At 51.6% G+C, this 24778-nt stretch overlaps 1 protein-coding gene across 1 annotated transcript in view; it reads left to right on the plus strand.

The window, feature by feature from the left end:
* The window catches only part of HPSE2 (heparanase 2 (inactive)), a 264923-nt gene that overhangs the window by 196850 nt on the left and 43295 nt on the right, over window positions 1-24778 (plus strand). Inside the window, exons 6-7 of the mRNA XM_024213019.2 lie at window positions 2810-2857; window positions 23373-23466. Of these exons, the coding sequence (XP_024068787.2) occupies window positions 2810-2857; window positions 23373-23466 (142 nt within the window). The remainder of the gene's footprint in view (window positions 1-2809; window positions 2858-23372; window positions 23467-24778) is intronic.

Raw genomic sequence — 24778 nt, forward strand, 5'->3', positions numbered from 1 at the left:
TTTTTAAGTACATCAGAAGTAGGAAGCCTGCTAAACAACCAGTGGGGCCACTGGACGATTGAGATGCTAAAGGAGCACTCAAGGACGATAAAGCCATTGCAGAGACACTAAATGAATTCTTTGCATCAGTCTTCACAGCTGAGGATGTGAGGAGATTCCCAAACTTGAGCCATTATTTTTAGGTGACAAATCTGAGGAACTGTCCCAGACTGAGGTGTCATTAGCGGAGGTTTTGGAACAAACTGATAAACTAAACAGTAATAAGCCACCAGGACCAGATGGGATTCACCCAAGAGAGCTGAAGGAACTCAGATGTGAAATTGCAGAACTACTAACTGTAGTTTGTAACCAGCATTTAAATCAGTTTCTGTACGAAATGACTGGAGGATAGCTAATATGATGCCAATTTTTTAAAAGGGCTCCAGAAGTGATCCCGGCAATTACAGGCTGGTAAGCCTGACTTCAGTATTGGGCAAACTGGTTGAAACTATAGTCAAGAACAAAATTGTCAGACACGTAGATGAACATACTTTCTTGGGAAATAGTCAACATGGTTTATGTAAAGGGAACTCATGCCCCACCAATCTACTAGAATTCTTTGAGGGGGTCAACAAGCATGTGGACAAGGGGGATCCAATGGATATAGTGTACTTAGATTTTCAGAAAGCCTTTGACAAGGTCCCTCACCAAAGGATCTTAAGCAAAGTAAGCTGTCATGGGATAAAAGGGAAGGACCTCTCCTGGATGGGTAACTGGTTAAAAGATAGGAAACAAAGGGTAGGAATAAATGGTCAGTTTTCAGAATGGAGAGAGGTAAATAGTGGTGTCCCCCAGGGGTCTGTACTGGGCCCAGTCTTTAACATTCATAAATGATCTGGAAAAAGGGGTAAACAGTGAGGTGGCAAAATTTGCAGATGATACAAAACTACTCCAGATAGTTAAGTCCCAGGCAGACTGCGAAGGGCTACAAAAGGATCTCACAAAACTGGGTGACTGGGCAACAAAATGGCAGATGAAATTCAATGTTGATAAATGCAAAGTAATGCACACTGGAAAACATAATCCCAACTATACATATAAAATGATGGGGTCTAAATTAGCTGTTACCACTCAAGAGAGAGATCTTGGAGTCATTGTGGATAGTTCTCTGAAAACATCCACTCAATGTGCAGCGGCGTCAAAAAAGCAAACAGAATGTTGGGAATCATTAAGAAAGGGAGAGATAATAAGACAGAAAATATCATATTGCCTTTATATAATTCCATGGTGTGCTCACATCTTGAATACTGTGTGCAGATGTGGTCGCCCCATCTCAAAAAAGATATATTGGAATTTGGAAAAGGTTCAGAAAAGGGCAACAAAAATGATGAGGGAGTCTGGAACTGCTTCCTTGTGAGGAGAGATTAATAAGACTGGGACTTTTCAGCTTGGAAAAGAGACAACTAAGGGGGGATACGATAGTGGTCTATAAAATCATGACTGATGTGGAGAAAGTAAATCAGGAAGTGTTATTTATTCCTTCTCATTACACAAGAACTAGGGGCCACCAAATGAAATGAATAGGCTGAATGATAAAAGTGAGGGGCAAACACTGCAATGGATTTCTCTCCCTGTCCCTGTCCATCTCCCTCTTTGCCCCTAAGAATACAAAAGAACAAACCGCTGGACTATGGTCTGAAGATTTTGGTCAGTAATACCGCCTGAAGAATGTGGTAAGGAATTTACCTGGAATCAAATCTAGTTTGTTACGTTAGGAAGTGCTTGTCTTTCTTTTTCTTACAGCCATTGCTGACTTTTGTGCCTCATGACTTGTACTCAGTCTTACTTAAGATCCAATCTTCCTTTGTTTTTAATCTAGTTTTATTGTTTAATCCAATCCAGTGTGTTTAAATTACATTGTCTGGGTAACTCCATTTAGGGTGGCAAGTTGTGTATACATTTTGGGGAGGAATCCGGGACTGGGGATGTGTTGTGGGAACCCAGGTTACAGGGCAAGAGATGAGACGGGTCTGGAGAACTCTCCCGTATGTCACAATAGTTACAGTGACTTCCCAAAAATATCACAGTACAATGCTCACTGCTCAACACACGCACACAGCTGTCATTAAAATATACAAATCGATATTTTTGTATGTATATTCATAATATGTTTTATAACAAACTAGTCACAGACTGTGCATTGCAGTGTGGTTTTGGGGGCATGGTTTCTGATGTAAGCATTGAGGGTGATGGTATTGCTGACGAGGAAGTGACAGCACTAGAGAGGCCGTTAGTGTGTTGGTGGCAGGAAGGTAATGCTTGGAGACTGGCAGTGTGCCGGGTGTGAATAGAATCTATAATCTAGAACCGCCTTGGTTTTGGTATTAGGCGTGCGAGGAAATACACTTGAACAACCTGAACTCTAATTTAACAATGACTGTTGTGTGGGGATGAGCATCTTCCATGGGCTTAGACTTCTGAGTCATGAACTATCAAGAGACTAATTCATGCACATACCTTGTTGCCACCTTAACTATGGAGCTCCTAAAGTGCCTCCATAATCCTCCTAGATCTGATGTCCTGGAAGAATGCTCAAGGCCTTGATCTTGGGTTGGCTTTCTCCTCCTCCTGTGTTCTGAGCTGGAGATGCAACAGACACTTATAATAATTGGTTGGTTGGTTCTTTCATTTAAGGATACATGAATCCAGTTCAGCCGCAGCCAGTGCAGTGACTGTGTCTGCCATCATGTGAGTTGGGAGGAGTGTCTGTTGCTCATCAACCGCTGTCACAATATCAGGCTTACATGGTTTCTTCGTTTGTTTCCTACAGGTTCATGAAGGTGGCTGGCCGCACAGTGGATGCTGTTACCTGGCAACAGTAGGTATTCACCATTCCTTTTACTTTCCACCACTAGCAGCTGTGCAGCAATGAGATGTTGTTGTTTAGGGCAGAGTTAACATCTTGTCTAGGTTCACTCGGTCACTGTGACAGGGACAGACCCCTGGAAACCACCTCCTCAGCCACTCTACTGTGCTTAAATGGCGGGAAAGGCCATCCCCTGGCAGCTCAATAGGAAACACGCCCTGGCAGGGATGCATTAGCCTTTGCTATTCCCCTAGGCTGGGCGTGTAAGTATCTACCTGGGGAACAGAGATTTAATAATGGGTTCTCCAGTCTAGCAGAGACAGGTCTAAAGAGCCAGTGGCGGGATAAATTAAGGCTGGAAATATGGCATACATTTTTAACAGTGAATGTAATTATCCATTGGGTATCCAACTTAGCAAGGGCTGTGATGGAGCTCCAGCACTGGCACTGCTTTTCTAAAGGATCTGGGCTAGGAATTATGTCGGGGCCGTTCTCTGGCTTGTGCTATACAGGAGGTCAGACTAGGTGATCACAGTGACCCTTCCGGCCTTGGAATCTCTGAATAACTAGTCACCACTCCCAGGCTACCAAACTGCTGAAAGTGGAAAAAACTCTCCTCCAAGCTTCCTTTGTTGCCCCGGGTTCCTGACCCCTAGTAAGGTAGGCAGACAGCATCCGGGTTTGGCAAGGCTGCACGGGACAGGTGAGAAGGAAGCTGCATGTGGTGCGCCACTGAACAATTTGAAAGTCCTTCTGTGTATCCTGCTTCTCTTTGCACCTCTGGCTGTTGCCTCTCACAGGCTGGTGGCCTGGATCTAAACCCACCGGAGCCAGAGGGAGAAAGACTCAGTCCAATGGTAACTACATTACTGCCCCAGGAGTAACGTATAGCTGGATTCTCTGCCACCTTACGTAGGAAACAGAGACTGGGTGCCCAGGGGGAATCCACCTACAGGAATAACCTACGAACCACTGCACAGCACTGTAACTAGGATACAGAGCTGGAGAATAGATTCCCACAGAAATCTTTTATGTCAGCTCCCAGATTCCAGTCCAGGATGGGCTTGTCAGCAAGAGCTTAATGCTTGATTTCTCACCTGACTCCCCAAATTACAAAATGAAAGGGTTAATAGCGCCATTGGCAGAGAGGCTTGGAGCATGTTCGAGTGTCATGGGTAAGGCGAAGATTTTGTCAGGGATATTTTTAGTAAAGTCACGGACGGGTCACGGGCAATAAAGAAAAATTCCCGGAAGCCCATGACCTGTCCCTGACGTTTACTGAAAATATCCCTGACAAACCAGGGAGAACCAGCTGCCTGCAGAGGTTGGGCAGCTGCGGGGGCCGCTCCGAGTTCTGGGTGTCCCCGTCCCCCCTCCCCCCTGTGGGGGCTTGGAGCTCTGGGGTATCCCCGCCACCTGTGGAGACCGGGAGCTTTGCAGGATCCCCGGCGCCCACAGCAGCTCAGAGCTCGGGAACCGCCCCCTGCGTCAGCTGGGAGATGCGGGGCAGGTGGCGCGCAGCCCCCGAGCAAAGGGCAGTCCCCCCCCTGCCCCCCCCCCAAGCACGGGCCGAGCAGCCCCAGTGCCTCCAGCCTCCCCCCCCCACACACACAGCACTGGGCAGCCCCAACCACCACATGTCCTGGCCGCCCTAGCCCCAGCACGCTGCTTCCCTGAGGACGAGCAACATGCCGGGGCTGGGGTCAAGGGAGAAGGGCAAGCACTTAGCAGGGCTTCGGGGAGGAGCATGAGTGGGGCCATGCAGGGCTGTTTGGGTCGGCTCAGCCTTCCCCAGCCTACGGGACGTGCCGCCCATGCCCCTAATCCTGCTAGAGAGTCAGGAACCTACCTATGATCTAGGGAACAAGCTGAGCCCCACCCACGCCCCTGACAACGAGGGGCACGTTACAAACCAGGGGCTGCAATCCAAACCCTGACTAGCGGCACTGAGCACCACAGGGTGTTGGCTTTTTTGGTGTAAATTATTCCATGTCCTCTCCCCTTCCCCGTGAGCCTCAGCTTTCCAGGTTCGTCTTTGATTGCTTGCACGGGCACATTCCACTGCAGGTGCGCACCTCGTGCACCGGGGTCGGAGACTGTTCCCTCCGCGGGGCCCAGCGGGGTGGTCCGAGAGCCCTCTGTTGCCACCCTGGTGTGAGAGGGCAGAACACCCCTGCCCCCTCTCAACTCCTTCTTGCTGCCACTGATGGTTGTCAGAGCACTGCCAGGCTGCTTGTGACAAATGTGTTCCCCACTCCCGGGAGTATATCGTCTGTTGCTGTTAGAACTTAGCCAGTTCTCAGTGCTGGGTTTGCATGTTGGGCCTTTTTTGACCACTTTTTATCTTTCGGTACCGGGATCGGTACCAGAATGATGCCCAGCTCTCCGGGGTTACGTCCTGCTGGCCTTGTGCTAAGCCTGTGCCAGTCGGCGCCCCACACCTGGCCTGCTTACGCCATTTGGGAAAATCCCACATTAGGGACAAATGTCCCGTTTGTAAAGGGATCACGCCCCGCTCAAAGGCAACACAGAGGCTCACGTGCTTACTTATGGAGGCAGCATTTTGCCCTCTATCAGAGTCATCACTTGGGGGAAGCGCCCACAGGACGTCCATTTCAGTGTGGAGATGTCCTCTGTCCCAGTCGCTGGTACTGAAGAAAAGGCTCAGGCCTTCCTCAGCTTCAGTACCGGAGCCAAGTAGAGGCAGAGACTCTGCGAAACATTCAGGGGAGAGGCTCTCCCTGGAGCACTCCTCGCCTAGCGAGAGGAGATTGCTGCCTCTGGACCCTGTGGCAGGTCTGTCGGGCCGTCCCCTGAAAGATCTCTGCAGCGCCCCTCCCAACCACTCTGGAGACATGCGCAGCCGCAAGGAACCTGCTTAGCCTCTTGGTACCAGTTCACAGGCTGTACAAGAAGGTTTACAACCAGCACCGATGCCTGCACCTACCTCGCTGCCTCAAGAGCCTACTGTATTGTTACCTCCCAAGCTTCCACAAAAGCTGGAGCAGGACAAACCTCCGATGGTGTCGCCAGTACTGCCACCCCTCTCAGTCTCAGCGGGTTCTGCCCCTCCATCGTCAGAGCTATCAGACTCTTCTTCTGCTGACTCGGAGGTGAGGTCATCCGTATCCCATTCAGGTTGGGGAACGTACCCACCCCTCAGTCCTGGGCACCATGGGCCATGCAGCAACCTCAGCACTGGCCTCCTTCTAAGTGACAATGGTCCGGATGAGGATGGGTCCAGGCCTGTACCAGTGGCAGGTCTGGACACCGTGGGACATCACTTCTCCAGCTAGGACCTCCCCTCGACCCTCTTGTTCACTATCTTCAAGAGCACTTGGGGGCATCGGCACCCAGGGTCTCCAGCTCCAGTTCCCCATACCAAGATCAGTACCAACCAGCCGGAAGTCTCTCAGGCAGCTTCTTCACCACAAGACATTGGTCAGCCCCCACCTCAAAGTCTGTGGCGTCCTCGTCTCACAGGGGAGCTGGAACAATGTTTATAGTGCGGCTGCTGAGAGCCATTGAACCAAACTGTAAACTCTGGATATACTGTAATGGAAACCATTTCAAAGGGGGGCGAGTGCAGCAGCCCCCCCCCAACCCAGACTTCTAGTTCCAGCGCCTCTGTCGTCTCATCACCAGATGAGGTGTTGAGCCAGCGAGTGATTCCCTGCTGCCAGAGGACCACAGGGGCTCATCCAGATCTACTGAGAAGTATGGCCTTGGTGCTTGACGTCCAGGCAGAGGGGCGTGGATGCTCCCACAAGCTGGTGGACATTCTGGTATCGACAGCCCCTGCCAGGGTAGCTCTGCCAACCAACGAAGCCATCATGGAGCCGGCTGAGGCATTTTGGCAGACGCCTTCCTTCTGGCCTCCCACGGCAAAGCAAACTGAGAGGAGGTGCTACATCCCCTTGAAGGGGCATGACCATTTCTGCTCTCCTCAGGTTCCCTGAATGGCAGCTGCCAATGAGCGGGACAGACGAGGACAACAGGCATCGATGCCAAAAGATCTGTTGGATCTGTTTGGTCACAAACTTTATTCGTCAGGAAGTCTGCAGCTCAAGATTGCAAACCAAGAGTCACCCTGAGTCCTGGGGAAAACAAAATCTAAAGAGACGTTACCAGAGGACTGTAGACAGGAGTTTGCAGGAATGGTGGAAGAAGGTAAGCTGGTCGCCAGCACTGTTGTCCAGGGCAGTTTAGATAGTGCAGACTTGGCTGCTCGAACCATGGCATCAGCGACTACAATGAGAAGGTGTTTGTGGATGCAGTCACCTGGGCTACCGCCAGAAGTCCAGCAGACCATCCAGGACCTCCCTTTCAAAGATCCCTTGTTGTTTTCAGAAAAAACGGATGGTAGGCTCCATAGCCTCAAAGATTCCAGGGCAACAATCTATAGTCCCGCAATGAAAGGGAAACAATTTCATCTACAGCAGCTGTACAGGCGCAAAGTTTTTGCTCCCCGGTCCCAAGATCTGCCAAAGAGAAAGGGCTGGGGTTCTAGGGAGTGTCCTCCACTGCTCATCCCATCCAGCGGCCTTGTCCAAACAGCCATTTTGATGGGCTGGTTGAGGGCAGTGCACCGGTTACCATAGTTCCGTCAGTTCCCCACCTTTCATTTACCAATTCCTTATCCCACTTCCTAAGTGCTTGGATCTTAAGCACGGCGGAACTGGAAAATGCTCTCCAGTTCATTTCTCCCCCACCCTTTCCCTCTTCAGGAACCACTCTCAAGAGATTGTCCTTCAACCCGAGGTGTAGTCTCTTCTTCAGGCAGGGGCCGTAGAGGAAGTCCTGTTGTACCTCAAGGGGAAAGGCTATTCCCATAACTTCTTCATTCCCAAGGCAAAAGGGGTCTGTGACCGGGGTCCCAGGGAGCCACACTGAAATTACTCAATTAGGGTAAACTGCTAAGAATGGGGCAGACAATCCCCAAAGCTGGTGGATACTCCAATACTTAGATTAGCACAAAACAGCTTCTATAATACCTCACTGGTTACCCAGAAGCCAACAACACAGTTCCCTTAAAGCAACCCAGCCTCAGACCTCCACCCAGACGCTCAAGTCCAATGTGATGAGGATTACTGAAAATCTTATTCATCATGTAAGTTCTACCAATCCCAAAGGATCGGACACGTTACCTCCCAGGTTAATGAATATTTCAGATCTTACCCAAATACACACTTACAGCCAATCCTTATTAACTAAACTAAAATTTATTAAAAAAGAAAAGAGGGAGTATTGGTTAAAAGATCCGTCTACATACAGACATGAGTGCAGTTCTGAGATCAGATTCATCGGGGAGATGGGGAGCTTCGTAGTTGCAAAGAGCTCTTTCAGAATTACTCCGTAGGTTACAGTCCAATGTTCATATTCAGGGGGATCCAAATTAGGACTGGAGATCTTGGTCTTATGACTTAAGCTTCCCCTGCGTGAAGCATCCAGCAGATCTGAGATTAAAAGATTCTTGGGACCTGATCCTTTTTTACAGTTTTGTAGCAGCCCCTTGACCATACAGTCCTGGGTGAACACTGGGCTTCTGATATAACCTTCTGTTTCCCAAACATCACCAGTAATCAACCACATGGATTAACATAAGGTAATTTATCCATTAAGTAGCTCATATATAGCTTTAAAGAGACATATAGACAGTGACGCTATTTCACCCGAGATTCCTCTAAATGTGAATATTCCCTTTTGATCTCTGACTCAATAGCTATAGTGACAGACAGGAACCATCTGTTTCCATGGGGAACATCTAACAAGATGTACGTAAACACAGACAATTAGTATCGCCTCCAATTCTCTAACCATACTGCTTTGCATTTCAAAGTTCTGGCCTATCTAGCATGGAATGGCTGTAATCACCATTTACATACTTTTCTAACTTGTCTCTAAAGGTTGAATTTGGGTCATTTATCCTGCAGGATGCTTAACCCTTTGTGGCCATGCGTCACAGGGGCCTCAGGCCTATTTTAGATCTAAGAGTTGAACAAATTCCCAAAGAAAATAAAATTCCACCTGGTTGCGCTAACTTCAATTATCCCCTCCCTGGAACAGGGGGACAGGTATGCTGCCCTCGACTTTAAGGACACTTACTTCCATGTGGCAATACGCCACAACCCCTGGACGTTTCTCAGATTCGTGGTGGATGGGTGGGTACCGTTATCAATTCCCGGTGCTTCCATTCAATCTGTCATCTGCTGCTCGGGTATTCACGAAGTGCTTGACCATGATGGCAGTGCATCTAGGAAAATGGGGAGTCCATATGTTCCTGCACCTGGACGACTGGCTGATCAGAGGCCAGTCTGAGGCTCAAGTGTTATCCACAGTCCTGTCCACCTTGACATGATAGGACTCCTAGTAAATAGAGACAGATCAGTGCAGAGAATAGAGTTGATGGGGCAGCCTTAGACTGCACGAAGGCCAAGGCCTTTCTACCGCAATCCTGGTTTGAAACGTTACGGGACCTAGTGCTGTGGCTGAGAGCATACCCTCTCCCCACAGCATGCAACTGCCTCAGTCGCTTGGGTCTCCTGGCAGCGTGTGCCTCGGTAGTTCAACAACGCCAGGCTGCATCTCAGAAAGCTGTAGGCAGGGCAAGCATCTGTGTATGCCCTGAGTCGTCATCAGCTGGGCAAAGTGGTCCGAGTGCCAATGTTAGTTTTGTCATCTCTGGATTGTTGAATGGTCCTTCTGAAAGTTTGCATGGGGGACCCCGTGTCCCCCTGCTGCCAACCCTCACTCTAGTCATAGACAAATCCTCCCTGGCTTGGGACGCTCACATGGGGTCCCTCTAATCTCAAGATCTAAAGACTCATATAAATGTCAGGGAGTTAAGAGTGGTGCATCTGCCCTGCTCGGCCTTCCTCCCCCACATAGTAGGGAGAAATGTATTAATTCTAACAGATAATTGGGTGGCCATGTTTTACATAAACAGCCAGGGAGGAGCACAAGCCACCAAACTATACCAGGAGGCAATTCACCTCTGGGACTTTTGCATAATATAGCCCAGGGGTCGGTAACCTTTCAGAAGTGGTGTGCCGAGTCTTCATTTATTCACTCAAATTTAAGGTTTCGCGTGCCGGTAATATATTTTAACATTTTTAGAAGGTCTCTTTCTAGAAGTCTATAATATATAACTAAACTATTGTTGTATGTAAAGTAAATAAGGTTTTAAAAATGTTTAAGAAGCTTCATTTAAAATTAAATTAAAATGCAGAGACCCCCGGACCGGTGGCCGGGACCTGGGCAGTGTGAGTGCCATTGAAAATCAGCTCGTGTGCCGCCTTTGGCACACGTGCCATAGGTTGCCTACCCCTGATATAGCCAATCAGTTCATTTTATCATTAATTTATTGTGTGTTGTGTGATGTTATAATTAACTCATCCACTATGTCACATAGAATCATTGTATGGTAAATAGAGTGAAGTTGTAGGGTTATAGAAGGATAAGACTGATAAGTAGCATTCGGTATCTAAGTAGGGCTGAAATGCAAGGCCTACAGACTGCGGCCTGTCAGATATCAGCTTAGCCATACTAGGCCATAGGCTTGAGAAATGCTGGATATAAGTAAGTGACCAAAGAATGACCCTGTGCCACAAGATTATGGGAAAAGATGCACCAAGGGGGTATTGCAAAATAAATTAATGGTAAGAGTAATTTTGACTACACAATACCAGGTAGTCACATTTTTCTATCACATGCCCTAATCGCAGGGTGCACTATGTGTGTAAATGCTAATGAGAATAAAGGGAACTACAAACAACCTATGAAAAACGGGGTACCCCAATATTCTTGGAGGACACAGTACAAATAAGGAAAAAGAGGAAGAAACTTTCACACACATGTGCAGGGTCTGAGGTATAGTCAGAATCACATTATAAAAGAGGGTGCCCCGACTGCGTAAAATGAGTTCTTTATGAGAAAACTCCGGCAGGAACCATCCCTCTACTGATAATCAATTGGCAAGGCATCCATCAGATCCTCAGAATATCATTAAGGATGTGAGTGTGGTGGGATCCCCGGGGGTGCAACCTGGAACTGGGGTACCGCTGTGCCTCCTTAAGTCTCCAGCCTGGGCTGTCTCTCACAATGCTTTGCTAGTGACAAGCAGCAAACCCCTCCAGGTGCTGTTATCACTCAGCACAACAGCATGTGGAGCCCCTCAGCCAGCTCGATTGCATGAATGCTCCCAGAGCCACTCAAGAATCACACAGAGAAAGGCACCAGCCAATTCCCCTCAGCTCCCCAGCCTTACGTACCGTCCTGCCCAGTCAGAAGCCTGGCCAATGTAAGTTTATTACCCGTCCATCCCTCCCTCGATGTGGAGAGGACATGCACCAGCCTTTGTAACCTGAGCTGAGATTTCCCAAGCACTTCAGCCAAACGCACCCTTTTAGGTAAAGTCTGAAACAGGTTTATGAACTGCAGAAAGAGAGTGTGGCGGTGTGTGCACACCCCGTCCCCGGTCGAGGTGGATAGTGGGTGCGTGGACACCGCGGTTACTGTCTACCCGACTGTCTTGGACCTCACCACGCTGAGGTCCAAGGGTCAGAGTGAAAGCAGCGGCCCTTGAGTCCGGGGCAGCGCGGCCTAGCGGCTGGAGTCAGTACCGCGGCCCTTGCCTTCAGGCTCATATTGAGCAGGGGTGACCTGCATTCAGCTGGGGGGTCTGTTTCCCAGGATTACACCGTGAGCGGATTGCATTTATTTAGTCTGGGAATTTGCTTCCTCTGATAAGTCCTGATCAGTGGAAAGTTGCCTGGATCAGGGCCTGTTAGCGGAAACAAACTCCCAGGCTAAATAAATGCAAATTCATCTTGGATCAGTAGGGGAGGGCTCCCTCTCCCAGTTCCTGGGAACTTTGGGGGTAGGGTCCGTGGACGGTGTCCTGCCGCTCTGGTGCTGCCTGGCTGTGCGCTCGGGAGGTGCGGCATACAGCAGGCGTGAGCAAGAAGTTCTTTGCTGAATTGTTTCCAGCTATGTAATGTAAGGGCCGCATGTCTGTGGGGCCTCCTCTGGTCTATGGGGCCTCGTCCTGGCTTTGAATTCCAAGTCTGCAGTGTGGACCCGTAACCAGTTGTGGGGACTGGCAGTGGATTGTGTCTGTGGATAATGATCATAATGGCATCTCTCCCCTCTTTGTTCCAACAAACAAACAAACCAACCAAACAAGCTCTTTGTAACCAAGAAGAAAATTATTAGCAGGTGACAGTTTATTTTAATGCTGATGAAATTAAATTGGTGTCTAGCTTAAAATATGAACATTGCTTTTCCAAATCCTGACGATCCTCGTGGGATATTGGTTATAATGTGTCAAAGCTGTTAGTCCTTTGAAAATGCTCTGCTTGCTCCACCCAGGGAGCTCCAGAAAAAACGCTGCCTGGCAGATTGGCTGGGTGTGAACTCCGCTTTCCCCTCACTCTTCAAATATCTCTGATGAAAATATGACCTTCTTTGGATTTCTAGACGCAGATTTGCCAGACGTTCCAGATATTCTTGAGCTGACTGATATAATTCACTGTGTCCCTCTCTCCCCTTCCATAATGAAGTAGTATTGTCTCAGTGTGTTAGCGGCTCAGACGTGCATGGAGAGGTTCTATTCGAATTGGGTGTGGCGGGTAGGACTTGCTCTTTTTGTAATTTTGTTTGTTGTGCTTGGTTACCAGTCAATGTTTGTCATCGGGTAGACCCCTCAGGGATTGCACCTGGAGAGCAGAGGACTCCAGAAGGTATTTCCAGTCATTCAGGCTGCCCTCCTCCGGACTTCGATGCCCACTTGGTGTCCTTGCCCAGACTGAAAACGTATTGCCCGATTAAAGAAAGGGGCAGGCCCTGGTCTTGCCCACTTACCCATGAGCCCTGTTGGTTTGCCCCGTTGGCTTTGGAGTCTTGGGGGTCAGCTGTGCACATTGTTCCTAGCGGTGTGTGCAGCTGCTACTGGGGTGTGTGACTCAGGCACAGTGTGAAAACGTTCCCTTCAAACGAAGGGATCCCTGGCATTCGCACAGAGGGAATGCTTCCGGCTTCAGAGTGTGCGTGTGCGTGTGGGTGTGTGCAGGTTTAGTTAGGGCGGGGTGGGGGGGATCGGGGCAGGTGCCATGGGCATGTTGGGGGGGCTTTGGGTAGGGGGCATGTCAGGGGGTTGGTTTGAGCGTGTCAGGAGTGTGTATCAGGGTGGGGGCCTTTGTTGGGGGGTTCAGTTGGGGTGGGGGCGTGTGTCAGGGGCAGCGTTAATTTGGTGGGCGTATGTTTTAGGGGGCAGGGGTTGGTTTGAGTGGGGGGCGTGTCGGGCGGGGTTCAGTTTGGGTGGGGGCATGTTGGGGGCGGGGTTCGGTTTGGGGGGGCGTGTCAGGGGCTGGGTTTGATTTGGGTGGGGTGTGTGTGTTGGTGGGGTTTGGTTTGGGTGGGAGGGCGTGTGTCGGGAGCAGGGTTCGGTTTGGGTGGGGGCGTGTCGGGGGCACGGTTTGGTTTGGGTGGGGGGGCGTGTGTTGGTGGGGTTTGGTTTGGGTGGGGGGCGTCGGGCAGTGTTCGGTTTGGGTGGGGGGGTGTTGGGGGCGGGGTTCCGTTTGGGTGGGGGGGGTGTCGGGCGGGGTTCAGTTTGGGTGGGGGTGTCAGAGATGGGGTCCAGATTGGGCGTGGGTGTACTGAGGGTGCTTGGTTGGGCGTGTCGGGGGGGGTTGAGTCTGGGAGGAGGGTGGGTTTGAGCAGGGGCATGTGTTGAAGGGGGTTCAGTTTGGTCGGGGGTCGGTTTGGGTGGGCGTGGGCGGGGTCGGTTTGAGAGGGTTTGGGCGGGCGTGGGTGGGAGGGGGGTTGGGATATCCGCGTGTGCATTCTGGCTGAGTGGAGATGTGTTAGTCGTGTTGCTCATGTGGGGCTGGACGTGTGGGGGAGGAAGGAAGCGGAGGTTGGGTTGTCCTAGGGATGTACACGGGCAGGGCCTGTATGTTTGGGGGTGTGCACATGGGGCCTGCGGGAAGTGTGTGCCCAATGTGTGGACATGTGAGCTTGGAGGAGAGGGGGTCACCGCGAGCACAGAAGGCCTCTCGGGGAGGAGATGCCAGCTCAGGCCGTGGGCTGGGTCTGGTGAGAGAAATGGGAGAAAGCTGATTGAAAACACAAAATAATAGTGTCTGTGTCTGTGCCCTGCCCCCCCGTGTGCCCGGCGGGGGTGGGGCTGCCCCCCCCGTGTGCCCGGCGGGGGTGGCGCTGCCCCCCATCTCTCTGGGACACAGCTCTTTGGCCATGCGCAGAGGTGCCAGGACGGCAGCAGCAGCTCTCCCCGCACTGTTGCCGCCTGCTGCCCCTCCCGGCTGGCCGTCAGGGACCGCGCGCTCAGCCCCCCGGCACGCGGGCGCTAGAATTCTAAGCAGACTCTCCCTGTAGTGGCAGGCAACACGCTAGATCCGGAAATTCCTGAGCACTGGGAAGTTGGCTTTAATGTAATTAACTGAAATAAAAGAAGGGGTCAGATAATAGGGGCAAAGGTCCCTCTCTAAATTAACGGGGGAGTAAACAGAACCAGCTGCTCAGGGGCTGGGGGCTCTCGTCATTAAACAGGGTAAGAGGCTAATGGGCCAGGCACCTAATTGTGACTCTTTTGGGGAAGGATTCCGAAGGCAGCGGGAAACCCAGAGGTGGAGGGGGCGGCAGAGGTGCAGCCAGGCCCCGTGAGTAGCCAGGGAACCCTGGGGCCCGGCATTGCCCTCATGGGGCGTGGGGGGGTGACTGCGTCTGACACGCTGCCCCTGTCCTGTGCGGCGCATTGGTGCTGCTAGACGGTGAGGCAGGTCCCTCCGCACATGCAGCCGGGCTGCCCTGACCCCGGCTCTGCAGCAATGGGTAGAGCCCAGGCTGCCCTGGCTTCTATTCTGACCAGCTGGGTGACCTTGGGCAAGTCACTTCCCCTTCTGCGCCTCAGTTTCCCCACCTGTAAAGTAGGGCTAATGACACTGATCTCCTTTGTAAAGCTCTGAGCTCTAGGGATGAAACACGCTAGGTAAGAACTAGGTAGTGATTGTTATTACTGGTTCCCTTCCATAACCTGTCCTGTCCCAGTGTCACCAGCCCAGCCCTGTGTCACGAGTCTGTGTATTTATGTGATATGCTCCATGATACACAGCTCCAGCTGCTGGAGTCATGTGATTACATGAGAAGCTCGGCTGTCATTGAAACAACAAGTTCTAGCCTTTGTGGGTGCAGAAAAAGGCAGCACCTGGGTCGTGTTTTCCAGCTAAGGGCTCAAAACCCAAGAGGGGAATAAAACAAACCCCAAATGTATTATTGTTAAAATCTCATGATTTGGGGCCCGGCTGATGGGTTTGAGTGTTTGGGTTTTAGGGACGGGGCACAGGGCGGCCATGCCAAGTGCCTGGCTCTAGTGCTAGTTGGGAATCTTCTCTTGAGCCTGGTTTTCGACAGAAAATTGGGTTCTCGTCAAAACAGTTTTTTCCTGAAAAGTGTCTGCTTTCCATAGAAAACTTCTGGGTTGCTGGGGTTTTTTTGTCAAAATAATTTGGCCAAAAACTCAAAAATAAGTTGTTTGAAAACAGACATTTCTACATTTTTGGGGAAAATTTCTGTGGGTGGGAAAAAAAGAATGTTAGACCAGTGAGGCTGTGACTTACCTATGTTGTGGTGATGGGACGCTGCTCCCCCCGCGGGAGCTCAGGGTCGTGGCAGGCGGGCAGTGTTGCTCCCCCCCAGGCACTCAGGGTTAATGCAGAGGGAGACGTGCTGCTTTTCCCCCCCCCCAGGGGCCCGGGGTCGGGGGGGGGGGGGGGGGGCATGTGCTGCTCCCCCTAGGGAATTGGGGTCGGGGCGCTCAAGGTTGTGGCGGGGGAGGGGCGATGCTTCCCCTAAGGAGTTCGGGGTTGTGCTGGGGGGGAACATGCTGCTCCTCCCCCAGGGGGCTTGGGGTTGCGGCGGAGTGCTGCTCAGTGTTGTGGGGGGGCGCTGCTGGAGGGGGGGTGCTCCCCCCAGGGGCGCGGGGTGGAAGGCGCTGCTGGCGGGGGTGTGCTCCCCCCAGGGGCGCGGGGTGGGGGGTAGGCCCTGCTGCTGGCGGCTCTGCAGGTGGGGAGTCCCTGCAGACAGTGTCAGCTGCAGGAGCCATCCATGGTGCAGGCTCAGGGGAAGTTTGCGCTTTGCCCTCTTAGGCTTGTCTAGAGCAGGCTTTGGAGGCATGTTGGCTAACGAATGCTGCCGCGTGCGACAAGGCCCTGCAGACTTTGCACAGGCCATGCTCCTCTAGTGAAGGCGGAGGGGCCCCTAGCTCTGCCAGGCTTTGACTCAGCCAGCTGAGCCCATGTTCGCATCTGTGCTGCCTTGTCTGCTCCGGCGTTTCAGCTCCGACAGGTACGAGGGTGGTGTACGAATCAGCCCGCGTTGGGACTAACCTGCATTAAGGGCAACCGCAGACAAGAAAACCCCCTGACCCTCCCTTGTCGGGAAACATGCAGCCATGGAGGGGGCGGGACAGTGGGGGAGTTAGCTGCAGAGCTGGACCGTGGGCCTAGTGGAGGAGGAACAGGATTGGGAGGCAGGCGACCTGTGGTCTGTTCTCAGCTCTGCCCTAGACTTTGCTGGGTGGCCTTGGGTAACTCATCCCCCTTCTCTGTGCTGCGGTTCCCCATCTGTGAAATGGGGCTGTGACCCTGAGCACTGTGGGGTCACACCCTATGCACCAGTGTAACGAGCTTTGTACAAAGCCTGCCTCGTGAGGTGTCAGGTGAAAACTGAAACTTGCTGGTTAGTAGCATCCTGGTGGCATGTGCGTAGCAACATGATCTGTCCCGTGCTGAATTCCCCCTGGAGGATGTTACTAGCACCTGTTCCTGACCAGCCAGCCTGGGGCGTCCCTGTCTCCGATGCTTAGCCTACACCTAGAATTGATGGTCTGCTAGATTCTGTGAGCAAAGCTAGGTATCTTACCACATGTGACCCTGTGAAAGGGAACTGGCAAATTCCTTTGCAACCCGAGTCACAGAAAAGATCTGCTTTTAGTACTGCTCTGGCACTGTGTGAATTCAAAGTGTTACCATTCGGGTTCATTACTGCAGGAGCCACTTTTCAGAGGCTGGTGAACCACGTGTTAAACGGATGACAGGACTTGGCAAGGGCCTACGTCAACTCTATAGCGGTGTTTAGCACACTGGAACTGAGCACAAGAAACACTTGGGAATTGTGTTGTCAAAGCTCAGAGGCTGGTCTGACTATAAAAGTCTAAATATACACTTGGAGCAGCCACGGTGCCTTATTTGGGACACTGGGTAGGTGATCAAATCTCACCTGATCCCTTAAAGGTTGAAGTTATTGTTAATTGGCCTGTGCTGCACACCAAAAGGCAGTTCCAGTCTTTCATAGAGCTGGTAAGCCATTACCGACCGTTGGTTTGGGGGTTCAGTGACGTTGCAAAACAACAACGTATGTAAAAAGACCAAGCCAAAGTCATATGGTCAAAGGCATGTCAAGAGGGTTTGGTGAGGTAAAGAAAATCTTGTGTGAAAACCCCGTTCTGGCCAGTCCAGATTTTGACAGACTGAGCTGCGCAGACACCGCAGATATTGGCCTAGGTGCTGCACTAATGCCATTGGCAAGAGTTGCAAGAAACACCCCATTGCTTTCCGAAGCCAGAAAGTGACCCCCCGGAACAGAATTATTCTGTCACAGAAAGAGAATGCTACGCCATGGTGTGGCAGGTTAACCACTCCAGCCCTATGGCTTTCAAAAGAAATTCAGGGTCCTAAGTGATCTCTGTCCATTAGTATGGTCGTATAAAAGTAAAGGCTTATTGTGAGGGGGTGTGGCCTCCCTCCAAGATTGACAGGGAGGGACCTGCGCCCACCCGTTGGTGCACGAAGCCAGGATACCTGCGCCCGCTCCGCTGGAAGCTGAGGGGTGGGACAGGAAGTATAGAAGGTTGGCCTTGCAGCTCAGTTGGGATGGAGCCGCCGGAGGAGCCAGACACTTCCCACCTGCTGCTGGAGCAGGAGCCCAGAGTGGACCTCTGCAGCGCTGAGGACTCACCAGACCTGCCAGACTTGCCGGCTGACCAGGACACCAAGGAGCTGCTGGCGGTGTACCCTGGGGAGACTGAGGATGATGCTGAGATCCATGTACCTCACAAGGGGAGAGAAGGAAGTAGCCCAGGCTTGTTCTTCTAGTGATGTCCCTGTGGGTGCTCCACTTCAGGTGCTGGTGCATCCCTGCATCTTCGCTCGGAGAGTTTCAGCAGCAGTGCCCGTGCAGGTCGCGGTGCCTGTCTCGCGGTGCCATTGGTGCCTCATCTAGCGCATGTGCGACCCGACTTCCTCAGTTCCTTCTCAACTGTCCCTGGCCTGAGATGGAGTCCCAGCAACCCTGCAAAGATAGATAGTACTACTGTTCAGATAGTGTTACGGTAATTTAGATAGCATATGTTTTAGTTATTAGCTAGTTACTTACTGTGACGTTCCCCTAGTGTTATCTGGACCGGTGATCTGCTCGGTCACTCCAATCCTTGACTGTGGGAGCCAGCCTTACCCACTCTGCTGTGAGAACCCCCACCTCTGGGCTGTTCACGCACAGCCTCTGGCATGTAAACTGCTTGGATTATGCAAGCGAGTGACACTAGCCAATATCTCCAGTCCCAGACACAATCCTAGGAACCTCTGTCTTGCAGTGTCCAGTTGTGCCCGCTGGACGCTGCAAGCTTATATGAGTTTGTCAATTTAACAAAGAAATTGATATGTTCCAGGCTTGTTATCCCAAGGGGAGTCTCTGACAGGCTTCAAACCAAACGCACTGCTTCAGGTAGAATAAACCAACAGATTTATTAACTATAAAGATAGATTTTAAGTGATTATAAGTCAAAGCACAAGAAGTCAGATTTGGTCAAATGAAATAAAAGCAAAACGCATTCTAAGCTGATCTTAACACTTTCAGTGCCCTTACAAACTTAGATGCTACTCACCACAGGCTGGCTGGTTGCCCTTCAGCCAGGCTCTCCCCTTTGATCAGCGCTTCAGTCGCTTGGTGGTGATGTCTGTAGATGGAGGTGGAAGAGAGAGGAAGAGCATGGCGAAGTCTCTCCCTTTTATCATGTTCTTTCTTCCCTCTTGGCTTTGCCCCCGCCCTTTCAGGGTCAGGTGAGCATTACCTCATCGCAGTCCCAACCTGACCAAGGGAAGGGGGGTGACTCACTTGAGAGTCCCACAGATCCTTTGTTGCTGCCTAGGCCAGTGTCCTTTGTTCCTGTGAGGCTGGGCTGGGTTTGTCCCATACAGGCCCTGATGAGGTGTGAACTACCCCTCTGCTCCGGGAGAGTTTTACCTGGGCTTGTTTTAAGCCATGAAGACACATTTTCAGCCTCATAACTGTTATACATGAAATTACAACCTATAACATCACTATAACAACAATGCTCAGTGCACCATGAGCCTTCCGAAGACACCCAGTGTGACAAACTTTGCATTGGACACCACACAATCATTTTACAAGGATGAACATGGGGGTGTAGGGTGTTCCCCCGAGGTACAGAACCTCACACTTACCTTTCTTTCTTCTTTCTCAAAAAAAATTAAAAAAAAGAAATCTGTAGACTAGGTAGGATAATGGCAGTGAACTGGAAAAAATGCCTGGTTCACCCGGCTTCAAACACTGCATGACATGCAGGGAAGTGGTTCCAGTGTCGGATGGACACTTGCAGTGTGTTTGTTGCGTGGGTGAGTTGCACATCCCTTAGAAGTGCGCTCACTGCAGCAACCTCAAAGCCCGGGCTCGCAGAGACACAGACCTGAGGCTTAAACTCATCCTGATGGCGAAGTAGCTATGGCCAGCTTTGGACCCAGGACAACAGACCCCACCGGGAATAGCTCACTGGAGACTTTCCATCGAACTCAGCTAAGGCTCATTCCTCAAAAAAATCATCGAGGAAGCGAGCTTCTAATTCGCCTCGCAGAGAGCAGACCAAGAGAAAGCATTCTCCAACCAGGTCACTCTCCTCAGTGCCGACCACACCGCGGCTCAGCACACACGAGGCACCGGGGTCCTCCAGCGCCGCCCACACAGTGGCCTCTGTCGATCCCCAGCGCTTCCGTGCAGAGTTGAGAGGCAAGACCGAGCCTACCTCCTCCACCACGGCACTGTCAACGCTGCTGAAGGAGACGGCGCCGAGACCCACTCTGACGCCCCCTCCGACGCCGACACAACAGCGGTGCCACCAGCACCGACTGCTACACCAATGAAGTGCCGGCACCAACCTCCTCGGCACCGAAGCTGCCGGCACCGCACCATTTCCTCCACTAGAAGGATCTGTTGGTGTCCTCAACATGGGAGTCCCCACTCCTGGGCGCCGATGTCTCCCCGGTGCGCGCAGGACCAGAGTGCCCCTTTTCACCAGTAGTTCCCACAAGGGAGGGTGTTTTCCTCACACCATTCCTCTCCTGTCAGATTGTGGTGCAAGTTAATTCTAAAAGCCGTGGATGTCACTAGTAAAGTGTGTGGTGTCTCTGACCATATCATTTCTGAGCTGCAGATGCTGTCTGGAGCTTATGAACCACACAAAGCATTACATGGTGCTAAAATCACTATACAGCCTTTTCCTAGAAATTCCATTTGCTAATATGACCAAGACCTCTTCTTCCAATGTTTGAAAGGCAGATATAGGGCTGCCCCTCCATATTGAATACCCATTGTCACTTTGTGGTGAATCCTCCCTTTGATCTAGCTGCGGTGTTCCTAAATAGAAATCATTGTTCTGGGGACGAGATCTTTAATGACTTGTGAATACTCTACCTTTGTGTGGCTGCTCTTGGCTTGTCTGAGGCTGGATTGATGTGACTCTTTTATCCAGCACACTTGATTTCATTGCATCTTGTGTGTAGAACCAGAAGTAATCCAAGCCTGGCAGACATTTCTCCTGCTGTAAAGACGTTACAATTGCTAAAGTCACACATTGATTTTTAAAGTGCTTTTATTGACTTTTAAGACTTCGAATGGACTTGCCTAAGTTTGAACCATGTAAAATAGTGATGGAAAAGACCCATTATTCAGTCCATTGTGGTGCCAAAGCAGGAGAGTTCCTGACCGTTCTTTCTCAGAGGGCTTGGCCTAATTTAGTTTTAAATCTATATGTCCAGTTTCGGATTCCTGTAGCATCCATTGTTGGAGTAGCTAAGAACTTTCCATGACATGAGATTTGCAAGATGTCGCTAGTGAATGGTATGGAGTCTTCTGTTGTTACCCTCCCCTGGTTAAATGAAGACAGTTCCACAGGCTGTCACAGAGGCTTTCCTGATATTGAAGCTCAATGGTTCTTTTTTTTACTTTCATCTCATTACTCCTAGAAATCTTCCCTTTTATTCTGCTAAATAAATCTTCTCCCTCGATGGTGTTTAACCCTTCATAGATTTGCGTCAAGTCCCCTGACTTACCCCTTAGCCAAGCTAGACACATTCGGCATTTTCCAGCTTTCCTCAGGAAGCAGTTCCTCCAGTCCGCTGATCCTTTCTGTTGCTTTTCTTGGGACTCCAGCCAGTCAGTGTCTTTCTGATGATGTGGGGCCCAGAACGAACAGCAGAGCCACGCCACCTGCCCTCCCCGTGTCAGGATGCCCATTCCCTCCTCACTCCGGGATGTCCTCTGGGCTCTTGCAGCCAAAATCACATTGCTCTCTCTTGCTGCTGTATCATGTTACGGATTCATGAGTAACATGCTTTCCTTCACTTCTAGGCCTTTCTATGATCCCTGCTTCCCAGACATCTCCCTCCCACTGAATACCTGCCTTTCACATTCCCTTCCCCAGCTGGGCGAGCTGGATTTTCCAAGCTGGTTTTCACTCTATTTCCTGCCCCGTCTCTAATCTCAGGTAATGTTGTTCTTTCTGTCACTGATGTTCATAGAACCTCCCCACCCATCATCACTTGTGAATACATTAGTGTGCCATTCCCGCTCTGCCCAGATCAGTAACGAAGGGGTCAAGTGACATCGAAAACTGTTCTTAGCTACTGCTACCCAAACTGCCATCCATGTCCGTTAACATAACCCTTTGTTTGATCTTTCAGCTAGTTTTCAACCCATGGGACAGTGCTTTCATCCAAGCCCGTCTAAATGAGCTTTTCAATTCAGTTCTTGAGAGCGTCCGTCCCTTACTACATATCTGCCATCCCCGGGGACCACTGTGTTTGTAACTCGCTTGTAGAAAGCATAGTCCCATTGGTGCCAGCTGTTGGTGGTCTGGTCACGGAATGGTCAGGGATTTAAGAACATTATCCCAAGTGCCGTACGAAACACCGCTAAGGACAGCCTCTGCCCCTAGCAGCTTGCAGTCTAAAAACACAGATAAGACAAGACATACTGCAAGGTCCCTCTTCTTACGTCCCTTGCTTACGAGCCGCTGGAGTGGAGCAGGTGTTGGAGTGGCATAAGTTACGGTTTGATTTGTGGGCAGCACAGAGAAACATGTCTCTAGAAGGGACCTGATGGAGGAGAGAGACTTTTGGCTATAGGGCATTTACAATTACAAGTCTGCTGGTAGGCTGACCACCAGGCCCCAGTTAGTCCCAATTTTTTCTTGTCACTCTGTGTGGTACCGGGCATCCATCTTGCATGGTGTGAAATTGACCCCTGTGCTGAAGGATTGTGCATCACAAGTCTGCTGGGGCTTGGCTGGGATGTCCGTGGTGCATAGACCTCGTGTGGGCTCTCTTCGTGGGGACGATTTGGTACACACTACTTCAGTGTGCTCTGCTCTCCCGACTGCTTTAAGCACTCACCAGAACCTGGTGCCTCGGGCCACAGAAAACAAAACTTGCCCGTTTGTCCCTGGGCATCCTGGGCAGTGGACTGGCAGCAGGTGCCCCCTCTGGATTCGGGACGTGTATTGTATACGAGAGCTCGGAGGTGGAAGGCAGAGAAGGATGGAAATAGTCTCTGTGAGCATTGGGTGTAGCTGCTGTTCTGGGGGAGTCCGAGGCCAGAGCACTGATCTCACAAAGAGAAGCCAGGAGTCACGCAGACTTACACAGCAGTCTGACACGTTCCGATTTAGAATTTCCACCCCTCTGCTGCGGGGGGCTGCCCCCCGTTCAGTGGGATATCTCAGAGCACTTCACAGACAGTAATCAGTAACGCCTTACAACATCCCTGTGCGGTCCGGCTGCCAGCTCCTGGTCTTCCGACTTCCCTGTGAAGTATCTACCTGCCTATTGCCCTGTTATCTACCCGTAGTGATCGGCAGAGTAGTGAGCAAGCTCCCAGCTCCTCCTGCTGCAGGGGAGCGTTTGGCACTTCAGGTGCAGTTCGCTCCATGCCTTGAACAAACTGTTACGTCCAGACGTGATCAGGAGCACATGGAGGAGAGGGGTCAGTGCTTGGGGAGGGGGAATGAGGCAGGGACTGTCCCAGTCCATGAGCAGCCTGAGCAAAGGAGCCGTCTGGGTGTGGCCCAGCAGATGACCAGAAGACAGGGTGAGGGACAGAGTTACTCCCAGCTCCTTGCTGTAGTTCGTGTCTGATTCTTGCCTTCTTATTCTCATTCCAGTTACTACATTGATGGCCGAGTGGCCAAAGTGACGGACTTCCTGAAAACACGCCTGTTAGACACGCTCTCTGACCAGATCAGGAAAATCCAGAAAGTGCGTGAGTGCCAAGGGGCTGCGCGGGGTGAGAGGGCGACCCAGCTGTAGCGGCGGTGGCTCAGCGCACTGGAGTTGGCACAGGCTTCTGGTCGGGGCCTGCACGAGTGGTCCGAATTGTGCACGTTTGGGCTCAGGAATAGTGGTCAGCAGTGGAACTGGCTGGGGGAGACGGGGACTTGGTCTTGGCTGTTCCTGGGTCCGGCACGTTTTCAGTTGTCAATCACCTGACTCTCGACAGGGAGGTCAGGAAGCCCCTGTGCAGGTAAACGGGGCTGTGAGCCAAGCCAGGTGGTGGTCATGGGGGGCTGGCAGCTACCAGACTCTGACTGGGAAAGCTGGCCAAGGAGCCGTGCCACTGAACTCCCAGCTAACAAATGGGAACCAGCCAGGGCTGATCGGGGGGTGGCAGCTGAATAGCCCCCAGGTGTGACATGCTGAGTGTGGCCTGTGGAAAGGAGGTAACTTCGAGGAGCAGACTGTGACTGGACTGGGCTCCAGGGTACCTGGAAATGCAGGGGGAGGATTCTTGGGGCCCATGCAATGTTGGGGTAGTGAGTGGGGACTGCAGCAGGCGAAGGAGCGGGTGGCAAAGCCAAACTTATTTAAATCGGCCGCTCTCACGACTTGCCTCCCGAGTCCCTGAAAGAAGCAGCATTGAAACACTGAGATACTGTGTTTAACAGACCACTACGTGTGAGCGGGGGATAGTCCCACTATTGTGGGGAGCGTTCCTGGCTTAGCGAAAGGATCTGAGTCCTCGCTCCCACGCCCTTTACCCGGGGGCCTGCCTGCCCGCAAGGGCTCCCCTTCCACTCTGGGGTGGCCACGTCCCTGACCCACTGATCCCTGCATTACGTTCAAACCACATACGATTTATTAAACAGCAACTGTAAGAAAAATATGGAAAAATGGAAAAGGCTAAAGGAAAACAAGACCCCACCCTGTGGGCACGGGGACGGCACAATCAGCGTCTCTGGGCCGTAAGGAAAGCCCCCAGTCTGCTCCTCACACGTCGCAGACCCCCTGTCCAGGCCCTGGCCACGCTGCGGTGACACCGCGGGTCGGACTCTGCTCTGGGGGTGGCCACACGCCCTCAGGCTCTACGTGACAGGACCCTTCTCCCAGCATTAGCCCCCCTGTCGGGGTCACAACCCCCCCTGAGTCCAGCCTGCTAGGCCTCTTCTCTGGCAATGTCTCCCTGCGCTGGGCCCTCTCTCTCTCCCCAGCTACTCGCTGTGCTCAGCTGCAGGAGCACGTGCGGTACGGCCGGTGTCTGCTCCGCGGCACGGCCGGTGTCTGCTCCCCGGCA

Source organism: Terrapene carolina, unplaced genomic scaffold, assembly GCF_002925995.2.
Source record: "Terrapene carolina triunguis isolate 2854851 unplaced genomic scaffold, T_m_triunguis-2.0 Scaffold95, whole genome shotgun sequence".
NCBI classification, from domain to species: Eukaryota; Metazoa; Chordata; order Testudines; family Emydidae; genus Terrapene; species Terrapene triunguis.